At 41.4% G+C, this 21,757-nt stretch overlaps 1 protein-coding gene across 7 annotated transcripts in view; it reads right to left on the reverse strand.

Annotated features, from left to right (window-relative positions):
• st18 (ST18 C2H2C-type zinc finger transcription factor) overlaps nucleotides 1–21,757 on the reverse strand; it is a 66,608-nt gene that overhangs the window by 19,685 nt on the left and 25,166 nt on the right. For all 7 annotated transcript variants that reach the window (XM_061798035.1, XM_061798040.1, XM_061798039.1 and 4 more), the window contains exons 3-11: nucleotides 15,896–16,005; nucleotides 12,576–12,621; nucleotides 10,642–10,678; nucleotides 10,384–10,571; nucleotides 5,249–5,872; nucleotides 4,302–4,436; nucleotides 2,512–2,602; nucleotides 2,314–2,406; nucleotides 482–690 (exon numbers count right to left, since the gene is read on the reverse strand). In XM_061798035.1, coding sequence (XP_061654019.1) covers nucleotides 482–690; nucleotides 2,314–2,406; nucleotides 2,512–2,602; nucleotides 4,302–4,436; nucleotides 5,249–5,872; nucleotides 10,384–10,571; nucleotides 10,642–10,678; nucleotides 12,576–12,621; nucleotides 15,896–16,005 — 1,533 coding nt within the window. The remainder of the gene's footprint in view (nucleotides 1–481; nucleotides 691–2,313; nucleotides 2,407–2,511; nucleotides 2,603–4,301; nucleotides 4,437–5,248; nucleotides 5,873–10,383; nucleotides 10,572–10,641; nucleotides 10,679–12,575; nucleotides 12,622–15,895; nucleotides 16,006–21,757) is intronic.

Below are 21,757 nucleotides of genomic sequence, written 5' to 3' on the forward strand. Positions count from 1 at the left end.
AAGACTTGATTCTCCCAACAACTGTGAATTTATTCTTGTACGTTTACAAACGTATTCTCCTAATATTGCAAAATTATACTTTATTCACACAAAATTTCAACCTTTTACTTGCAGTATTGCAACCTTATTCTCATGAAATGGTTTCTCATACAATTACAAGTTCTGCTCAAAATGAGTATTTAGTTTTATGAGTATATTCTCACTAAATTGTGTCTCGCAGTAAAACTTTATCCTCCTTTATCTCTGAATGTTCCGGGCTTTTTTTTTGTTTACTCCAAAAATCACAACAGTTTTGTCTTGAAAGTGACTTTTTCCCGACGTGTTTTTGTACAAAATGGCAACAATGACATCGCATACGCCGGACATCGCACACAGAATAGTCAGCAAGTCACACTCGCACACCGGGCGATTGACCCTCACACACGTAAAAGCAACTCGCCGCAACCGGAAAACCGCGCGATCGGAGTGTGAGTCGACGTACAGTCGGGATAGTGCGAGACTTCGGCGTCGTGGCTGCCGCCGTTGAGCGGCTGCTTCCCGAAGACCTGCGCGTCGAAGCTGGCGTAGTCGAAGCGGATCCTGCTGTACTTGTCCACGTCCTTGGCCAGGCCGCTCCGCAGGGCGGCCATCGGGTGCGCCAGCCGGTAGTTCAGCTGGCTCAGGTCCAAATTCTTGACCAGGCTCACAACCCTGACAGCCCGCACAAAATCCAGGACGTCTTCAGTTAATGTTGGGTTTTTTTCTTTGTTTGTTATTTTGGTACCCATAGTCTGGGATTGACCTCCTAAAGAATGATGTCTTGATTTTCTTACAATAACTTTTAGGACCGAATTCTGGCTTCAATCAAATTAGGACTTTGTTCTCGCTCTTAAAATTATTCTTGTGCTATTGCAACCTTATTTACACTTTCTTTTCCATAATATTATAATAATAAACAGTTTCTCTTAAAATTACGACATTTTAGTCCAAATTTGTAGGACTTTATTTTTGGCAACTTGTAACTTTCGTCTTGTTACATTAAAAACTTACCCTCCTAATACTCCTACTACTACTAATAATAATACAAATAATAATAATACTGCTTCATCCACTTTTTACTTTGACTTAAATTATGACTTTAGTCAATTCTGACTTTTCTCCCATAATATTACAACTTTAGTCTCATGAAATTATGTTTTTTAGTCAAATTCAGATTTTAATCCTGTAAAAAAAATATATGAATTCTTCCCAGTAAAATGATGACTATATTCTTGTAAACATTGCAACCGTTTCTTTTTTGAAAATGTTCACCTTTGTTCTCATAAAATTACAACTTGGTCCTCTTACAATTAGAACTCATTCCCCTGTAAAATGATGACTTTTTTTTCCAGTGGAATTCTGACTTTCATGTTTTAAAAATTCAGACTTTTCCCACGTAAAATTCTTGCAGAAATTGTGTGATTTTATTTCTTACTAAAGCTGTGACGTTTTCCCCCTAAAGAATTTGACTTTGTTCTTGCACTTTTGCCATGCATCTTATTCTCAAAAATAGATGTTCTGATTTTAAAAGTGTTATATTGAATTTCTCTTTGGAAATGTGTTTTTGTTTTATTTTTGTAAACTTGCAATTTTAGCCTCACAAAATGACGAACTTACTCTCATAATAATACAGCTTTATCCTGTTCAAATGATGACTTTTCCACATTCAATGCTGAGTTTTTTTTTTTTTTGCGCAACTACAACTTTCGTCTCATAAAATTAAGTTTTTCAGTAAAATTCTTACTTTAATCTCGTATAAATTGTGATTTATCCAACGTAACATTTTGACTTTATTCCCATGAACGTTACGATTTTATTCTAACTTGTTCTCATAATATTACAACTTTATCCTTCTAATATTAAGACATTTTCCTCTTTATTCTTGTTAAGTTGGCTTAGGTTAAAAAAAAAAAATGTTGACCAGGCCCACAAAGATGGCTGGGACTCAGATAACGCAGTTAAGCATTCTTTTTTTTTTTTTTTTGGGATTTGATGCTGTCGATGCGGCACCCAGGTTGCCAGACTAATTAATATAGCGGGAGTGGGCTTCGTGCCCGTGATAAATCCAGCGGGAACAAAGAGTTCTGCTCTTTTATCATTTCTAATAGAGTGGCTGGAGCTCGCAACAGACTGCGCGTTCTGGAGGGATCCCTCGATAAACCACAACAAGAGCGTTTATCACTTTTTTGCAGAGCTTAACTTGCGCGAGAACCCCCATCGCTATCTCCCCCCTCACTCTCGTGCAGTCCAGACTTGCGCGCGCTAACGATTTTGCCGGCTTTCGACGGCGCGTACCTCGGCGAGCGATCGGGCGTTTGTCTGCTTTTCAGGCTCTCGTCCTGAGGTTTGGAGATTTTCACCGCGGCGGCGATGGGGCAGCCCGACAGACTGGGAAGACAATCAAACACGCCGTAAGCCAATCGCCGACACACGCACGTCTCTCTACGGTGCAATATGATTCTTTCTGGATTTATTATTATTATTGTTATTTACCTCCGGTGGGTGCTCCGGTTGCTGTTGACGTGCCCTCTTCCTGTGCACCCGGGAGTCGGACACTTGAGGACGTTCTCGTGCATGGCCAAGACTGAGCGCGCCAGAGAGAGAGAAATATTAATATTAGCTCTTTATTGGGAACCATATCTGCTAACTTCAACGGGTGATAAAAGCCTCACGATGATGTCTGAGACCACGAGAGATGTATTAGCTCTTTATTGGGAACTACGTTCGGTAACATAAACATCCATCCATCCATCCATCCAATTTGTCAAATTAGCTCCAAACCCTCAAGAGTGGCGCAAATGACCTCTAGATTGGGAACGAAATTGTTCGAAATGGACCCTGAAAGTCTAAAAATGTGTTTTGATAACTTCTTCCATCTTATCAGTGAAGAAAAATGACGATTAGCATCCATTATAATACTATAATAATCTTTAGCCTTTCATAAATCCGTTTTGTGCTTTTTTTTTTTTTTTTTTACCCAATCCACAGTGAAATCATTACATAGGATCGCCAGATGGAAGTTGAACAAGTCTTGCAGTGTTCTCCAGTCCAGGGTTGGAAATGTTGAATTTGCAAGTGTTTCAGTGAGTCACACTAAATGTTTATGAGATGAATATAGACAGCAGTGAACATTTTAGGCATTCAGCGATGATTTATGGAAGTGCTTGGCGCATACGAGAGCGTGAGAGAAAGTGGCCACAATGTAAATACAGTGGCTTAGTGCAAAGAAAAGACAGCTGATTATATTCTTCAAAACAAAAGCGTCGTTAAGGGCTGCCGTGCATCCTTAGAAACTTCTTTTCTCTCCGCCACATCCTCCAATTAGTTGGCTGCACTTGTCATATTTATTTTGTTCAATAGCATACTAGCTAGACCCTTTGATTCACAAACACTGCCTAGACTCCGCGAGAAAAGTTAATTACTTTTCTGTTGCTTTTGTAACATTTCGCTTTAATGTCCAATGTTTGTGGAGTTTTGTTGGAATGTCTTAACAATCGCCAATATGGGGGGAATGAAAAATACATTTCAACAAAAAAAAAGACTTCAATGCGCATAAGAGTCGCACAAATCCTTTAAGGTACTTGTTAAAAGTTATGCATATGTTTGAACTGAATTCAATGTTGAAGAAAGATTTGCTCCCTAAGAGCAGTCAATGGAATGAAATAAACATTTTATGTCTAAATAATAAACACTCTTGTAAACAGTTTGCAAAATTGTGTACCCAGAACAAGAAAATGTTGTCCATGATTTGTTTTGATTGACACAGAGAGTTATTAACGGTCGCCTTCACTCAAATAGACGCCATGCTCCCAAATAATCGGCAAGTTGGGGGGGGGGAAATAAATAAAACATACAAATAAAAATAATGGTGTTGCCACCAGACCAGTGGCATGTGAAGGGGGGGGGGGGGGGGAGTCAGAGGGGCTGTGGCCCCCGGGCATCCACCTGGGTGGCGGGGGGCATCCAAACAGGTTTGGGTGGGTACAGTATACATACAATACAATATACAGTATATATTTACAAAATTCAATACAAAGAAAATACAAATTAACGATAGAAAATATAGAAAAATAAATGAAAAATTAATTATATATATATATATATATATATATATGTACAGAAAACTAAATATGATATATTGCATCTCATATTTTGTCCTAATAAGTTGACGGAAATATACCACTGCAAAGAACAATATTACCACATATTATATCTGATGGTCTGAGTCAAAAATGAGGTGTACCTAATGAAGTGGGTAAAGGTGAATATTTTTGCACACTCACTCTCTGGAGGAACTCGCACTTTATGAGGACACCCGGACAAACTCCTGTGATGAGGGTACAGCCCGGTCACGTGACCCGTGCCATCGCAGCCCGGCGTGGGACACTTGATGTCCCTCTTGTCCGTCCGCAGAGAGTCTGGGGAAACATTGACTGTCCATTTACTCCCAATGAATAGGAATTTGTTTTACGGGACTCGTTTTGTCCACGAGCCGAGAGATTGAAATATCATGCAAAGCCAGACACTTTTTTTTTTATATCCATATATAAAAAGCATCTATTAATCTGTCATTTTAGTTAAGGCTGTAGTTGAACACACTTCTTAATGCCCGACCACGGAAAGATTACACGGAGGATTACACATTTAGCCACGGTCATTTGAAGAATCCCGGGGAAACATGAGAGGTACTTTAGCAGGATTTAAGACTTATGGTCATGGTTAAATATCCATTTGATTCCTATCAAAATCCAATATTCGGAGTAGTCGCAATTTAGGTTTATTATTATCATAAGTCTGTTTATGTATTACTTGACTTGTTGCCAAAATGTTTAAGCGGCAAAGAGGATTTCAAGCTCGGATTCCTCTCGATTTCTTTTTGCGATTCTCTTTGCGGCTTGATGAGTACACAATGGGTGTATTGCTTTTTTCTTTACAACCTTGTTTTTCCATAGCAGTCTTCGTAAAGCCCTTGCTAAATGCAGGAGAAAATATCATGCAACAATTGAGCGCCAATTAGGTTTTTTTTTTTTTTTTTAACTGCATCACGGGCCGGATCTAAAATGTGTGGGCCCGTAGTATGCCCGTCACCCTCTGTTTGGACACCTAAGGGTGTTCAAAAAAAGACCTCATTGTGAAGAGGAAGGCGTGCGTGTGTGTGTGTGTGTGTGTGTGTGTGTGTGCGTGTGTGTCCAGCAACCAGTCCAAGTTCAATCAAATCAAATCAACTTACCTTTGCCCGCGGGGTAGCCGAGCCTGTTGTCTACGTCCATCATGCGCTGGTGCCTCCTCTCATTGGTCATCTGCTCCATGAGGAAGCGGTCCATCTCGCGGTAGGCGTGATGCAAGACCTGCCTCTGCTCCGTCTGCAGCGCGATGGCCTGCTCCAGCAGGCTCAGATTGACTCTGCCGCGGCCCACTTCGAGGCCTCTCTGGCAGAGGTGGTCCAGCGGCCAGCCATCCAGCCGGGGAGACCTCTCCACCTCCGTGTCGCTGCCCCCCTCTTCCTCCTCCTCCTCCGGCCTGTATCTCTGGAAAAGGCCTCCTCTTCTGCTCAGCTCCAGTTGAGGTTCTTCCTTCACGGGTGAAGGCTCTCCGCAGGTTCTGGAGGGGCTCGAGCCGTTCATTTTCGCGGAGAACGCCCAGCGGAGCTCCCTCGGGCTCTGCGGGGACGACGCGCCGCTTAGCCTGTCCTGACTTTGATCTTCCTCTGCTTCTTCTTCCTCATCTTCGTACATTTCCGGCGTGCTGACCTCGCACCGCGGCGAGCCTTCGGGCGTCACCTCGGACCACCCCAGCGAATCGTTGGAGCGTCCGTTTCTGTCCGGCGTGCCATTTATTGGACTCAAGTTTCCATCTGAAAGGAGACAGGCTTTTTTTTTTTTTTTTCGTTCATCTACAAGCATGACACAGTTGAGCATAACTGTCCACTGAGGTTCAACATTTTTTTTTTGCAATGCATTTAACATCACTGCAATAGGTTCACAAATGTACAGCACGATATATACTCTATATGTATTATTTTTAGAATATCTATTCTTCCTTCGCGCCCCCCGTCTTGACGGGACAAACACGTGTTTTCGGTGCGCTCAACAGCAGGATCATAATTTGGATGTAATCTTCCGAAATCCTTTTAAGGTTTTAGAACTTGGGTCACTTTTTCTGCAAATAATACAGTGAGGAAAACATGTTATTGTGAAGAATACATGTAACAGCATAAGGTCGTGGGATTCCCAAGTAATTACTCGCCACTAAGTATATTTTAGATTTACATTTATGAAATGCTTTTTTCTTTTTATTCTTCGTGAGCCGAACATGAAACACGGAATTGAGGAACTAAATTGTTTTGCTTCTGTCCTCTTTTTGTCTGAAGCAACAAAGATTGAAGATGAAGATTACGGGGGATTTAGAGTATGTTTCTTTTTTTTTTTTTTAAATAATAATTAGTTATGTGTGTTTTGAAGTTGAAGCCAAGCAGCGACATGTTGTCATCTTCTCCAGCACTGATGTCAAAACATAACATCTGATTTGTGGGGATGAAGAGATTGTGAAAGTGAAGATTCCTGAAAACAAAATGTGAATCAGATTATCTTTTAAGAAGAAATCAAATCAAATCAAAAAAGAGAATGAGATGCCGCTCAATGTTGACTCCACTGATGCATGTTTTGATGTCAGACGGTTCCATGCAATTTTATTTTGCCAGACACCGAAATATTCCGTCGCGACAACATGTTTTAGAAGAGACATTTAATTTTGAATTCAAAAGATTTTAAAAAGTAGCAATAGGGCCACCAGGGGTGCTGTAAGAGGGAGAAAAGTGATGACAATTCTCAGGTACAATACTGGCAGGCACCAGTCCTCAATTTAACATCGATATGTTTACGATTGTATTATCATATTTGGGTTTTTTTTGTGTGTAAAATTATGTCTTGATTCCCGCAACAGTATAACTCAGAAGACGACGTTCTTCTAATGAAAGGTTTGAATGACCGCATTCATTTATCACGATTCCGATTGAGTTTTTCTAAGATTGCAGCTCCGTTCTCCTCACGAAATTCAACTCTTCTTGCAAAATTAGGATTTCAATCTCACTGGATTAAAATGTTGAAACTTTTTGCTTGTTAAAAAATATGACAATTCTGACTTTTCTCTCCTAAAAATTCCCATCTAATTCTATAAGATAACCTTTTTTTTCTTCTGACTCTATTCTTGTAAACTCACATTTTCTTTTTCTTAATTCTCGTAATCTTGGGAGCTAACTGTCATTGTATTGCTACTTCATTTTCGTGAGATTACTTTTTTGGGTGAAAATTCCAAACCTTATCCAATAAGATCATTTTATTTTGCCATAAAATCATGACTTTTTCTTCATAAAAAGAAAGATTTCTCTTTTTCACATTGAGCGCAAACGGACGATGGATTGGTCACATATCCCCAACGTTTCATGCAAACCAATGTTGTAGTGGTTATGTAATCCTGCCAACTAGAAAACGCTCATATTTCGACAGTAAATGTACTTCAGAATCATTCTTGAAATTGTGCATGACAACGTTAGTTTTTATGTACAAATACACACAATTAAGGCAAAAACTGTTTCACCTTCTTTCTTTAATTCCAATGTGAAATGGAAAACTACTACGCAAATGCTGTTTTGCCTGGATTCATTTTACAACTACATTTTGACCCATTTAACAAGTTTACTCATTCCTGTGTCCGTCTCATCATCATCATCATGATCATCATCATCATCACCACCCATGTGATCCGATTCCTCCCAATCCATCCATCGAATCCTACTTTTTGCGTTGCTCTCACTCTCACGCTGTCTGGCCACTTAAGAGGATAGAAAGTTAAAAAAAAAAAAAAAGAGCCTTAACAGAGCATAAATTTGAAGCATTTGAGAGGATCAAGGGAGATTTGATGGAATCAATTCAGCTGATAGCGTTCCATTGTTAATCAGTGACCGCCACTTGAGAGACACGACTCGTGTTAATAAGTGGTTGTTTCGCATGCGTTTGAAAGGACGACTCTAACCCTCTTTAGCTGACTTTAACGCGCATCGGGCTTCAGCGGATGACCATAAGACCGTGGCAATGAAATGACACACAATTGGCACACAGCACGTAGGCCAATGTTGCAAATCATTGTAGCAGGCCACGCCCCACGGTGTCTTACAACGCAAAAGTGAAAACTGTTCCAATATTCCCATTTCACTTCATCCATTTTCTATGCTGCTTGTGCACATAAGGGTCGCGAGTCGCAGGGCTGATATAAACAAACAAACAAAAATTCACACTTACATTCACACCAATGGACAATTTGAGTCTTCGATTAACCTGAGAAGAATGTTTTTGAAATGTGGGAGGGAGCCAGCGTACTCACTCAAGCACGGGGAGAGATTCATACCCCGAACTTCAGAATTGTGAGGCAGACGTGCTAACCCTTCGTCTGCCCGATGTAGAATGAATTAATTCCCACGACAAAATTTGGGCAAAGTACTACCGTCATTTCTGGTGTATATTACGCTCTCGAGTATAATACGCACCCCCAAAATCGACCCCAAACGTCAGGATAACCCCAAACGTCTACCTATGTACAATACGCACTATTGATTTTTGATGATTTTTTGGGGAATAAATGCTTATAATACAAGAGAAATTACAGTAATCGAACAGAAACGGAACAGTAACATGCAAACAAAAAATCCCGTTGATTTTTTGTTTCAGGAAGCGTGTTCAGAAATACAATTTTAATGTCTAAATATTCTGCTCCTCGTTTCTAAAAAAAATAAATCTCATTCCACACTGGTAGGAATTAATACCGACATTGGTATCGATATTTGGATTGAGGCATCTACTGCTAGTGTAAAGTAATACAAAATACTTACCGGTAAGCCATTTCTAATTATTATTATTATTATTATTATTATTTTTTTTTAAAGAGACTGAGAAAATCGTATCGCTGTAAATTGTCTAAGTGATTATATTTTACGGCTGGTCTGATAAGATTTGAGCACAGTACTGTATGTTGTAAAGACAAATCTACTCAGTGCGAAAAAACAAAGCCAGTAAACATGTATTTACATTCACGCAGCAGGCGAGAGGGGTTTTGTTCGGCATCCAGCTGGACACACGCATACACACGGTGAAAAAAAAAAAACTTGGATCCCCGCGACGGTTTGTGTGTTGGAGCAGGTGAAGAGTTGTCACTCCAGAATAGCCATTAGCAGCACTCTGCAGCAGGCCGCCACTTGGCTGCAGCTGAACACGGCGCGGCTCCATCCACCAAAACAACAGCCTGATTTTGACGCCTTCCAACGCGGCCACCGCGCACCTTCCCCCTGCTGCTAACGTTCTCACTCTTACTCTCAATCTTGACAGGAAAAGCAGAAATTAAAGCAATACAAATGTTTCAAATCGCTCAATATAATTCAGTGGGTCCGAATTTTGATAAAGGCCTCGACAACAGCAAAAAAAAAAACACGAGTCACCCTCCAATAATCAATTGAATTATTATAAGGTAATGTGAACCCAGGAAACAAATCAATTCCATTTCCAGTCAACTCCTCCTGCAGTCCATTTAAACGCGCATGTGTACTATAATGAGCCGTAGACATTATGCCTAATTATGTATTAGACTGTGTTGGAGGGCTTAACAAAAGCTTTTGAAAAGGGACAATTACGTTTGTTGCTTGGTTACGTCGTTAAAAATATACCAAATCAGTACAGATTATAGTGGGCGAGAATGCACGTGTTCACCAAAATGGACAAAATTCAAGTCATTCAGGGCAAGCGGGGGGTGCCAACATTTTTTTAGCCCCTGATAAAAGACAAAATCAAAACATACAAAGTGTTGCTGATGATGCGTGTTGGAGAAGAGTTTTCCCTGCCAATCCTGCCGAGCAGTGTTTACAACTCATTTGTTTTCCGCCACTTGAATTGGAATTGAATTGAAAAAGGATGGGGAGGGGGGGTGGGGGGGATTCTCATTTGAACTCGAGTGAACTGGCGCGGGCGCCCATTCACATTCTCATTCTATGGATTCAATGGCTTTGGACCGGCCCATTCAAGGACAGACGAGGGGGTCGGGAAACAAGCTGGCCCTGACCAAAGCGGGCGGCGCCAAGTCCGAACGATCGCGGCCGATCGGCTGTCAAAAACTCGCGTTTATTCGGCGAGACCCAACTAATGTGGCCAGTGTACCGTGCACAATGGCCGCCGTCGACGCCGCTGCCGGTTGGCTGGCTCGGCTAGCGAGGGGCGGGGAGGGGAGGGGAGGGGAGGCGAAATATGAATGCAACAGATGGGATTTTAAAATTCAGCGTGGACTGTTCATCAAAACAGACAAAACAACAGGACATCTGTTTACCTGCTGGAGTGTCGGCGCTCCTCGCCGCGTCTTTGTCCCGCCGCGGGGCCGGGTCCTCGCTGTCATCGTCGCAGGCCTCGCTGGGGCTGTAGTGGCGCGGCTTCATCAGCAGGGACTTCCTCTTGTTGATGGGGGCGCCCGCCGCCCCTTCCTGAGCGCTCCGTTTACGAACCGACGAGCCGTACGGGCTGCACACGACAAATCATTCCTACTACTTCGAAAGGCCCTTTGCGATCGGGTGTTGCAAAAAAATCTTACCTGTTCGTCTCGACAATAAAGTCTTCATTGGTCAGATCTGTATCAAATAAATTACAAAAAAAAAAGGTCATATCATGAGATTTGAAAGCATGAACACTAAAAAGTCCACCAAAGCACAATAAGTGACAAGGCTATTTTACATCCCCAAAAAGGATTTTTTACAAGAATAACTTCCCAATCCCTTACTCTAGTGCGACGCGACGAGGAAAAAGGGGGTGGGCGGCGGTCTTCAAGTGCCCACTTCTCGGCGCAGATATTTGTGCTCTCCTTTACATGAAACGCCCGCGCAGGTCTGCTTGCAATTCCGAATGAACCTCGCAGACTCGAGCTAATCAGTTTCTTCTTCCACCATGTCAAAGACTGTCAGTGCGCTACTACCGCACCACATTTAAAGGGAATGAGAGGAGCCGCTTTGATTGGACAGGGTTGAAGTCACTGTGACGGCGCCCATAGCAGCACAGACGTCTCTTTTAGACGCGCCGGAGTGCACCGGTCCACGAAATTACCACGTCGTGCCAAATAAACGCCAGTCACGAAAATAGAGCCCATAATCTTACGAGAATTAAATCGGAATCGACGGGAATAAAGTCGTTGATTTACGAGAATTAAATTGGAAATGTATTTTTTAAAAGACAATAATAATAAATAATAGATAAAATCCTAATCCCTTAATCTCATGTTGCGAGGGAAAAGTTGTAATTTTTATGAGGAAAATATTTTTACTCTTATATAAATACTGCATATAGAGAAAAATATAGGACAATTAACGGAAAAGTGAAGTGTTACTTTCTGTGGTCAAAAAAACCCAAACGTACTGGTTTTGAACAAAGATTGATTTCTGCATCTTGCTTTGTTCACAAAGCCGTGACATGATTACGTCACGGCTTTGCCTCAAAGGAGGCATATCGGCATAACATCTGCCGATAGCTAGGATACACGTCGTATTGCATTAGCTCCATTTTCATCGTGCTACTGCTAGTTTGCGTCAAATGTCATCGTTGTTTAGCATCAGTGCCTTTCAAGTCAATCAAAAAACTCAACGTTATTACTTTTTGCATTAAAAAAACAAACAAACAAAAAAACATACCGTTTTGGAACTATTGGACTTTTTCTAAGCGAAGAGCAAAGGTCAGATTATAGACAGAAAAGCACTTTAATTAAGGGGGGGGGGGGGATATACTTTTTGGGTAAAATATTACGATAGTTTTGTATTGTAAATTAGTATCTTAGCCACTAGGGTGTATGATAGATGGTTTCCGAGGGATTTAAATGATCTGCTGTGCTGTCAGAACTAGTTTGTGTGTGTGTGTGTGTGTGTGTGTGTATTTTAACTCAGCAATAACATTTTTCGCATTCAAGTGCAATTTCTATGAGAATTGCAGTTACAAAAAAAAAAAAAAAAAAAATAGGTGCTTTACTCCATTTATGGCTTGGGGGCAATGACAGCAGGAGAACAAAGATGCGGACACTTCATTGACATCAAAAGCTTTTCATTGAGTCACACGTGTATCCCGTCCTTTGACAGCGCTGACAACGGGATCTAAAAGGGTTAAATCAATTTACCGTCTGAATAATAATACAAATAATTCGCTTTTCATGCATCTCACCAGCATGCACAGGCCTCCGCGAGGCCCCCCGAACACTTGCAATAATGACATTTTCAGTTTAGAGGCTTTCAATCACACGTCTCACACGGACGCACGCACGCACACACTCACAAACACACACGCTCCTTAACTAATTTGAGCTGCGCTTCCAATTGAATGAAGTTATTCCCGTGTGAATAATTAAGCGGCTGCGTGCTGCACTTAAGGCCGACAAGATCACGCGCAAAATCCACCGTGAGTAAAGTTGGACCTGTACCCCTAAACCATCGTGATAAGTGGAATGTGCGTGCGTACACACACGTGTGTGCGTGTCTGTGTGCAGTTCACCTGCGCCGCACGGTTTTACGGTCTGCTCCTCACCTTCGGAATCCATCTGGAAATTTAAAAAAAAAAAAAAAAAAGAAATGAGTATAAGTCAAAGCCAAAAATGATTCATACCCTGGCTAAAGCTCGAAGTAACATCATCATGTACAGTGGAAATCAAAAGTCCACACACCCCTGGTCAGATGGCACGTTTTGTGATAGAAGAAAAATGAGACCCAGCTGAATCATTTCAAAACTTTGACACCATTTTTATGATGTAGAACCTTTACAACTCAGTTGGAAATCAAATAACTTATTTTAAGGGGGGGGGGGGGGGGGGGTCTCAGTCTTTTTTTTTTTGGTCGTGTGGCACATCTTGATGTGGCGATATTTGCCCACCTTTCTTTACATAAACACTCCAAATCTGTCAGATTGCGAGGGCATCTCCTGTGCACTTCAGAACAACCCACAGATGTTCCATTGGATTCAGGTCAGGACTCTAGCCGGGCTTCCAAAACCATCTCCTCTGGGGTGTGTAGACTTTCTACATCCACTATATGTACTGTATGATCATGTATGGTTGCATATTAGAGGTCGAACAGTACGTCTGTAATTTGTTTTAAGGTTACAGTACGGTTCATGTCAGGTACAGTAAACTAACTGCTGTTTTGGTGTGTGTGTGTGTGTGTGTGAGAGAGAGAGAGAACAGGAATAAATGTAATGATATTTAAAATGAAATAGAAATAAACAAAATAATATATGCAAATTTAAAAAATGCTTTGAATAATATCAACAGCTCAAATTGTTTCTCTTTGAGGAAATGCAACGTCAATAGTTTGTCTTCTTTTTTAGGAAATGAATGATTGTAACAAGTTTAACAGGAACCGTTTAAGCAGTTTGAATTATTATGCTCTAAAAACATCCAAAGGGTATTTGTTACTGCTTCGGCTCCATCTGCGTCCGCGCGATGACATTCAAAAACGACTGACGTTTTACATGCCGCCAAAAGCGTATCACTAGCCACAGGCTGAGCCACACTGTGTTTGTTTGCTTTTTCTTAGCTAACATGTTTCACGTGGGGACTCGGGATGCTGCCGTACCGTAAAGTTCCAAATTCAAATACATACACCATGACACCCCTATTGCTGACGACCACATGAGGATTTGATTTTTGCCATACAGAAATGAGAGGATAATTGTTCTTTTTAGTAGGACCCCTTCACGTTCATTCTCAAAAATGAAAGCAGGAGATACCATTTTTTGTACTGTTACAAACACAAAATGTGGACTGGTTCCAATGCAATTTGCGACTGACAGCTAAGCCCAAAGTTATTAATATCCTCACCAAATTGGGCATACAAATGAACATTCAGATTGAAAATGTCTCATTCCTGTAAAACTCACTGATATTGAAATAGTCCACAGTAAAGCACTGGGCAATCATTTTTGGGCAAATCTTCTAGCTGAAAATAAAAAAAAAAAAAAAAAGAGAAAGAAAGAAATAGTCCAAAAAAAAACCAACATATTTTTCAACTATTTGTGTAATTTCCTATGAAAGGAAAAAAAATACCCAACAAGATTAAGGTCATACATTTTCTAGATAAAAAATAATAGATTTTCAAGATGAAAGTATTTTTGAGAACACATTTCAGTTTCTTTGTTTTTTTGAAATAAAAAACATATTTTAACAAGTGGATTTCAAAATCTGTCCAAGCAAGTAATGCACCCATCTGAGCTTTCTCGAGATACACCTAGCATTGAAAAAGAAAAAAAAAACGGTTTTTTTCCCCAAAAATATACAACTTTCTTTCAATTCAATGCCATAGTGTTTGTTTGTTTTTATGTTTGCCCTAATACTTCTTCGTAATTTTGAACTAAAACACACTAGATATGGACAACTAGAAATGCCCTTTGAACTCAACATTTGGACCTGGTATTAAATAAGAAGGGTGCCAAAGTGTCAAGAAGCTGACCAAATGATGTCGCTTGTTGGGCTGTAATTCTCGCCACAGACAAAAAAAAAAAAAGTACAAGTTGGGGAAAGGTGAGGAACAAAATGGAATGACACAAAATAATGACATTAAAGTGTGCACAGCGCCTCTGCTTCGGCTGTGCGTGCGTGCGTGTGCGTGTGTGTGTGCGTGTGTGTGTGTGAGAGAGAGCATGTTGAGCCCAGAATAGTCACAAAAAACCCATCCACTTTGTTGGTATGTTGTTGGTGGCTCCCAAATAAAAGCTATTAAACATAATTATTCCAGGCTGATGGCGGCGTATAGTGGTCACCAGCCAGCGAAATGTGTGAGTCACAGGATGCGCCGTGTTCTTTTTTCCCTGATAATGGCAAACATGACTCCTCTCTCTCATTTGCTGTTGTGATTGAAGGCACTGACCTGTCATACATTTATAATAGGGGAGCAGGTGTGGCAGTGATGGACCTTAATTTCCTTTAATAAACCTTTTTATGTGGCGCACTCTTAATGCCACGCCGAGCCCTCGGAGGTCCTGCTCGTAATAGCTTCATTACTTTTGATTACTCCGGCCTATTGAGACAAACAACTCCCAAATACTATACATTAGCTGGTGTAAAAATGAATGTACCTCGTTAGTTTGGAACACTTTTTTGCTTTCGCACACACACGCAGACAAATACACACTCACGTTGTGTTGCACTGAAAACAAAATGTCTTCTAACAGAGACGTCCATCAAAGACATCAAAGATGATGTTATTGGTGGAGCCGACCGAATATCAACCGTGACATGCTTGCTTTTATTTTTTGATTTTTGTCTATCAAAAAAAAAAAAAAAAGCTACTTTTAGAAAAAGGAGGAAGTATAAAATGGGAATATTTATTAGACAAAAATTCATGGTAGAAAATATGAACAAAAAGGCAAGATTTTAGAGCTGTGAAATGGAACTGAAAATACTTACTTTTTTACACATTTGTATCTATGAAAACAATGTGTACTCTATTTCCTTATATCTTTGATAATCTATATAGTGTGCTGAGAAATGATCATCAAATGATACGCTTTGCTTAGAGGGTATTCTGTGTATTTTATTCAAATTTAAATGAATTTCCTCCCCAAAACATCTTTAAAACTTCCCTATAACATTTTTTTATAATCATATACAGTTACAGTTATCTTAAGCATCATAAATACAAAACTATGCTCCATTTAACCTAAAGGCATTTAAAACTGTAAAATGAAGACAACACAACCACATGATAGTCTCAATAAAACAGGAAAAAAAAATCCCGAAACTTCTCCCACTATGTTGACGCATTGTTCACGAAATCCCTAACCCAGTGTTGATTTGTTCTTTCCGAAGGTTTTGTATTTACCTTCGATTGCTGTTTGGAGGGCGCTGCGTTGGGGAAGATGCCAGCTTCGCAGTGCCCGGCCTTATTGACGCTTGCCGTGTCTCTCAGGAGCTGATCGTGTGCTTCATTCCCTGCATGAAAAAGTGCACACATTCAATCTGGGAATTCAACTTCGAAATAAGAAGAAGAAGAAGAATAAGAATAATACAAATCATTTTGGAAAGAAACCGAGTCATGCGATTCCAACTGTGCTACTTTTTAAAATATATATCTTTTTTTTGTGTGTGTGTGACTACAGTAATGTGTGCTAAGGTGTAAATAGAGTGTACGTGTACAGGAACACGATGCAAATTGATTGCTCGACAGGGATCAAATTGCTCGCTTCTAATTAATACAAAACATCCAAGAGGGAAAACACGCGGGAGCACAATGAGTACATTCAGCCCTGCTCACTTCACAGATCTTATTATAGAATTATTTATTTATGTTAGCTTTGGGTGGAGGGGGGGGAAACAAAAAACCTCTTAATTATAGCTCACAGAGGGGGGAAAAAAATGGACGAAAAAAGCGAGCGTGGGGAGGGATGGAGGGATGGAGGGATGGAGGGATGGAGGGAGGGGTAGTCACTGTGGATTCATTAGCATATGAAAAAAAAAGACTCATGACTATTTGAGTTGGTTCATCATCTGCTGAATCATATTTATGCGCCCTTCGCCCCCCCCCCCCCCCCCCTCCCCTTTATATACAGACAAATGACACTCCTCCGAGGACACTTTGGGACCCCTCCCTCGACGCGAGGGTCTCGCCGGCCGATCTTCTCTGCGTTAATCTGGCTGCTCGCTGTCCTTGAGCCCCCCCTCCCCTCCCCCACTCTTAACCCCATCTGCTAGCATTCCCAGCACAGAGGGGGGAACGGGCCCGCGCCTGGGGAGCTGGGCTTGGAAGGGGCTTGGATGGGGGGGTGGGTCATGAATAACCATGGCCTCGCACCATTAGCAGCACATCCGAGATGCTGCGAGAAGGAGTGAAACAGTGAAAGAGTGGTAATTGTGCTGTTTGATGCTGCTGTTTGCTATTATTATCATTATTGTTGCTATTATTATTAGCAGAGTGTGCAGCTGCCACGGTTATCCATCGCTGACCTTGAGTTCGGCGGCCTGCTTATCTGAGCTCTGGCGGTGTAATTAACACGCTCGCTATTGTGAGCGAGTAGAGCCACAACTGCGAAAAGGCTCCCACAATTTTGGGGTACTTTTCGTATTACTCTTAGGCAAAGAGATTGGCCGGACTTGCTGGGCGTTGTTTGCGTTCAAACATGATTAGACGAGAGTTGCAATTCCAAATGTCACTGACGAATATTTGAATACGACGGCTGCGTGGAGCCTCCTTCTCGTAACCTCTCTTCAGCAGTGTCATTGTGAATGATAGGCGGCGGCCGGGTGCTCTGCGCAAGGTCACTGTCTGGTGTGCGCCCACCACCTTCCCCTGCTTGTTTTTGTTTCCCCTTCGAGAAAGGCGACGAGCGTGAGGGGTTAAAAAACGGGGGGAATGGATTTAATTATGGAATGAATGGAATTATAATGCGCCCGCAGCAAGTTTTCCTCCTTATTTATTAAAGCAGCTGATGGGCCAGGTTTGATGAGCCACTTCTGGCATAATTGAGTCATCACACAAAGAGGCTCCCTCGCATTCAGAGTGGTTTTATCAGCGGCAAACAGACCTGATTACTGGCAATTACACTCTGATCTAGGGGAGGAAGGAGCAGAGGGGAAAAAAGAAGAAGGGCCCAAATGAGCAGAGGGTAACTTGTGTGTGTTTATAGTTTGCCCCGGGAATAATTTTCACATTAATTTTACATGCTAAGTGTTTCTGTTTATGTGTAATAAAGAGCCAGAGATAGACGCTTTTACTTTCATATTTCCTTGTAATGAATGTTTGCCGACACGGGTGGCCTGATCTCATTTCGCCGTGGAACTTCGCGGGAGGGCGACGTTTCCACGAGGGGCGGGACAAATATAGCCGTGTAGCGGATCGTTGTCGCTTACGATCCAAAGCCGATGATCGCTAAGTCCGTCCGATATGCGTTTACATACATTCGCAATACAGCTATTGGTTTACTACATTTGTTGAAACATGAGGCAAACTTAGGTGAGGTACACACATACCAATAATCGGGCCAAATGTTTGCATTTTATCACCCGTTTCTATCAAAGGAAACAAAAGGCCTGAGTGCGTCTAAAAGATTATCCTGAGTGAGATTATGCCGTCGGGGTGCGGAATGCGTTTTGAATGATTTTTCCTCTCCGATATGCTCGAAAAATGGTCAAAGCTGACAATCAGCAATTTTAAGCGAGGCACACACATACCGACAATCGAGCCAAGTTTGAGTATTTTCTCCACCTTTCGATCAAATGCAGCAAAAGTCGGGTGTCTCTAAGAGATTATCCTGAGCGATTATGCATGAGATGCGTTAAGAGGGATTTTTCCTCTCGGAGCTACTCGGAAAATGGTCGGGGCTGACAATCGGGAATGTTAGGAGGGTACACACATATCCATAATTGAGACAAAATTCTGCATTTTTGGATGTCTTTTAAAAATGATCAAGACCAGTTATACTGTGGTGTGGGGTGTGTTCTGAAGGAATTTTCCTCCCCGATCTGGGCTGAGAAAGTGACAATGAAAATGTTGAAAATGTAGCAAATCTTTACCAGGATATATACATTCGTACATGGTACGAATATGCGGACCTCATATTAGCATTAAATCAGCAAAGGCCCGATTGTTGGATGTCTCCAAAACATTATCCTGAACGTCCGGCGGTGTGGGGTGTGCTAAGAGTGATTTTCCCGACCTAATCTGCTCAAACATGGTTGGGGGTGACAATTGTAAATGTTAAGTAGAGTACACACATGAAGATAACCTAATTTGAGCATTGCAGTTCTCTGCCAATCCAAGTCAACAAAGGCCTGATTATTAGATTTCGCTGAAAGATTATCCAAACCGAATTTCCCATGGTGTGGTGTATGTCAAGAGTGTTTTTTCTGCTGCCTAACTGCTCGGAGAACGGAAGTGTTAAACATGTTCAATATTAACGATCCAGGACATGTAAGCCACCGATTCTGTTCATAACTTTTATTGACAGAATCTCAAGGCGCAGCCGAGGCTTTGAGGGGGTCCGGTTTGGTGGCCTCAGTATTGCATCTCTGCTTTTTGCAGATGATGTGGTTCTGCTGGCTTCATCAAGCCGTGACCTCCAACTCTCACTGGAGCGCTTCACAGCCGAGTGTGAAGCGGCTGGGTTGAGAATCAGCACCTCCAAATCTGAGACCGTGGTCCTCAGTCGGAAAGGGGTGGCGTGCCCTCTTCAGGTCGGGAATGAGATCCTTCCCCAAGTGGAGGAGTTCAAGTATATTGGGATCTTGTTCACGAGTGAGGCAAGAACGGAACGGGAGATCGACAGGCGGATCGGTGCGACGTCTGCAGTGATCCGGACTTTGTATCGGTCCGTTGTGGTAAGGAAGGAGCTAAGCTCTCGATTTACCGGTCGCTCTGCGTTCCTACCCTCACCTACGGTCACGAGCTGTGGGTCGTGACCGAAAGAACGAGATCCCGGATACGAGCGGCCGAAATGAGTTTCCTCCGCAGGGTGTCCGGGCTCTCCCTTAGAGATAGGGTGAGAAGCTCGGTCATCCGGGAGGATCTCAGAGTAGAGGAGCCAGATGAGGTGGCTGGGGCATCTGATTCAGATGCCTCCCGGACGCCTCCTCGGTGAGCTGTTCCGGCCACGTCCCACCGGGAGGAGACCCCGGGGACGACCCAGGACACGCTGGAGAGACTACGTCTTTCGGCTGGCCTGGGAACGCCTCGGGATCCCCTCGGAAGACCTCGATGAAGTGGCTGGGGAGTGGGAAGTCTGGGCGGTCCTGCTAAAGCTATTGCCCCGGCGACTCGACCTCGGATAAGCGGAAGAAAATGGATGGATGGAGGATAGACATGTAAGAAGTTATTCTGTTGTGACGCGCTCGAATTTTCACTTTGAATTAGCGAGGGAATTTATAAGTAAAAGTAAGGTTTATGCTAAAGCTGTCCTTAATGAACAATGTTGGTAATTACTAAAATCATTATTATCTTTTGTTTCTGAAATGGTTAATGTAACAGGCTGTAAATGAATTTTCCAATATACTGTTTTACAAAAAGTATATATATATTTTTTTAAATCATAAAGTGCATGATTGTTTCTTGAACAAGATGACAAATTGTAGTGTAGTACTTGCAGTATCAAGAAGGAAAATATGTTTAAGTGGTTGCATTTGGGTGTAAAATGGTCAATTCCATTTGAAATCTCTCATTCCTGTTTAAAACATGCAAATGTCAAGAACGCAGTGAAATAGAAAGAGTCTGCATTAAAGCACTTCATAATGCTGGATGCTCTCTTTCTCCTTCAATGACAGATGGCGCAAGATATTTTTGCTTCAGAACGATGTATGATTTCAAAGGCAGATGGTCTTTGATATCGTTTAGACATTAAAGAAAATTGTTTTCCAATTTATTATAATGACGTTCAAAGCAATGCATTACGATTCTCAAATGAGATCAGTTTATCCATGTTACATTGCTGTGGTCAGACATTTCTTTATTTTATTTTGTTTTCTTCAGACACGTCAATAAAGAAATGGATGAGTATTGCTTCATCGGCGTATCGTGTTAATTCAATCACCAAATGTAAAGTTTGTGTGACGGCAGCAAAAAGATCAGCTGGCGGCAAAGTGACCAGGCGCGCGTGGGCACCTCCTCTTTTTTTTTTTCTCCTACAAGTGGTCAAATTGGATTCAACAAACAAGTGATTGCTTTTGCCACTTTTCATTGACATGCAAATGGTTCGGCAGTGAGCAAATGAAGCTCGGCGGCGAGATTAAAATCAACTTCTGTTCACCGAGTATAAACAAGTTGTGTGTTTTTGTTTTTTTTTATTACAGAGAAGGAGGAGACCAAGAGCTACCCTTTCAAAATAAGTTTTCCTCCCAAAGATGGGAATAATGTGTCAACATATTTATGTCATCTTCTTTTCTCCTTAATTGCATTACTTATCTCAATGTTGGCAGAAAATTGGCACTGCAACTTGAAAATTGATCTCAATATGAGCTGAGTTGACAAACCCTTAAATAGATTGTATCCATCAACTGTTTAAAATCATGATGATCAAATGCAAGGATAATTCTGTAATAATGATGAAGCACGAATACGGTGTCACGGTTATAAACGGACCTCTTGGGGTAACCGCTGTGGACAAAAGGAGTTTGGCACCTTTGCTTTAAACAATTGAATTCAACACAGTTGGTTTTTTTTCAGTCCCCTTTCGTATCTGTACTGAATTGTGCCAAATTAATAACAGTTTTTTTAGGCCCTTTTGACCAAATCTAAGACCGCTCCTTCATTTAATATGAACGTTAGCATGAGTGACATAGCCCCAATATTACATAACAATATTTTGAATTCAAACAAAAAGTATTTGCATTGTATTTTGGTATACGACGCAAAATGTAAATACTTTTAAAGACCTTATTGAAGACCGTTCGTTCGCTAAACGTGAGCATTTAGGAGTGAGCAACACGAGCTCCATATTATATCGTAGTTTGCGGTCATATTTCTTAGACACTGTATGAAACCTTTTATCTGCAGGTTTAAGGAGAAAAAATGCTTTTGAGGTCACTTTGATCAGATTTAAGATCTCTCCTTCGCTAAACATGAGAATGAGGAGTAAGTAATATAAACTCATGATATTAAGTTGTTTTTTTTTTGTAATTATTATTGTATTTTGTATACAAAGCCAAACATAAGACTTTAAAGGCCACTTGGATCATATTTAAGATCTCTGCTTCACTA

The sequence above is a fragment of the Phyllopteryx taeniolatus genome, chromosome 14, assembly GCF_024500385.1.
Source record: "Phyllopteryx taeniolatus isolate TA_2022b chromosome 14, UOR_Ptae_1.2, whole genome shotgun sequence".
Classification (NCBI taxonomy): Eukaryota; Metazoa; Chordata; class Actinopteri; order Syngnathiformes; family Syngnathidae; genus Phyllopteryx; species Phyllopteryx taeniolatus.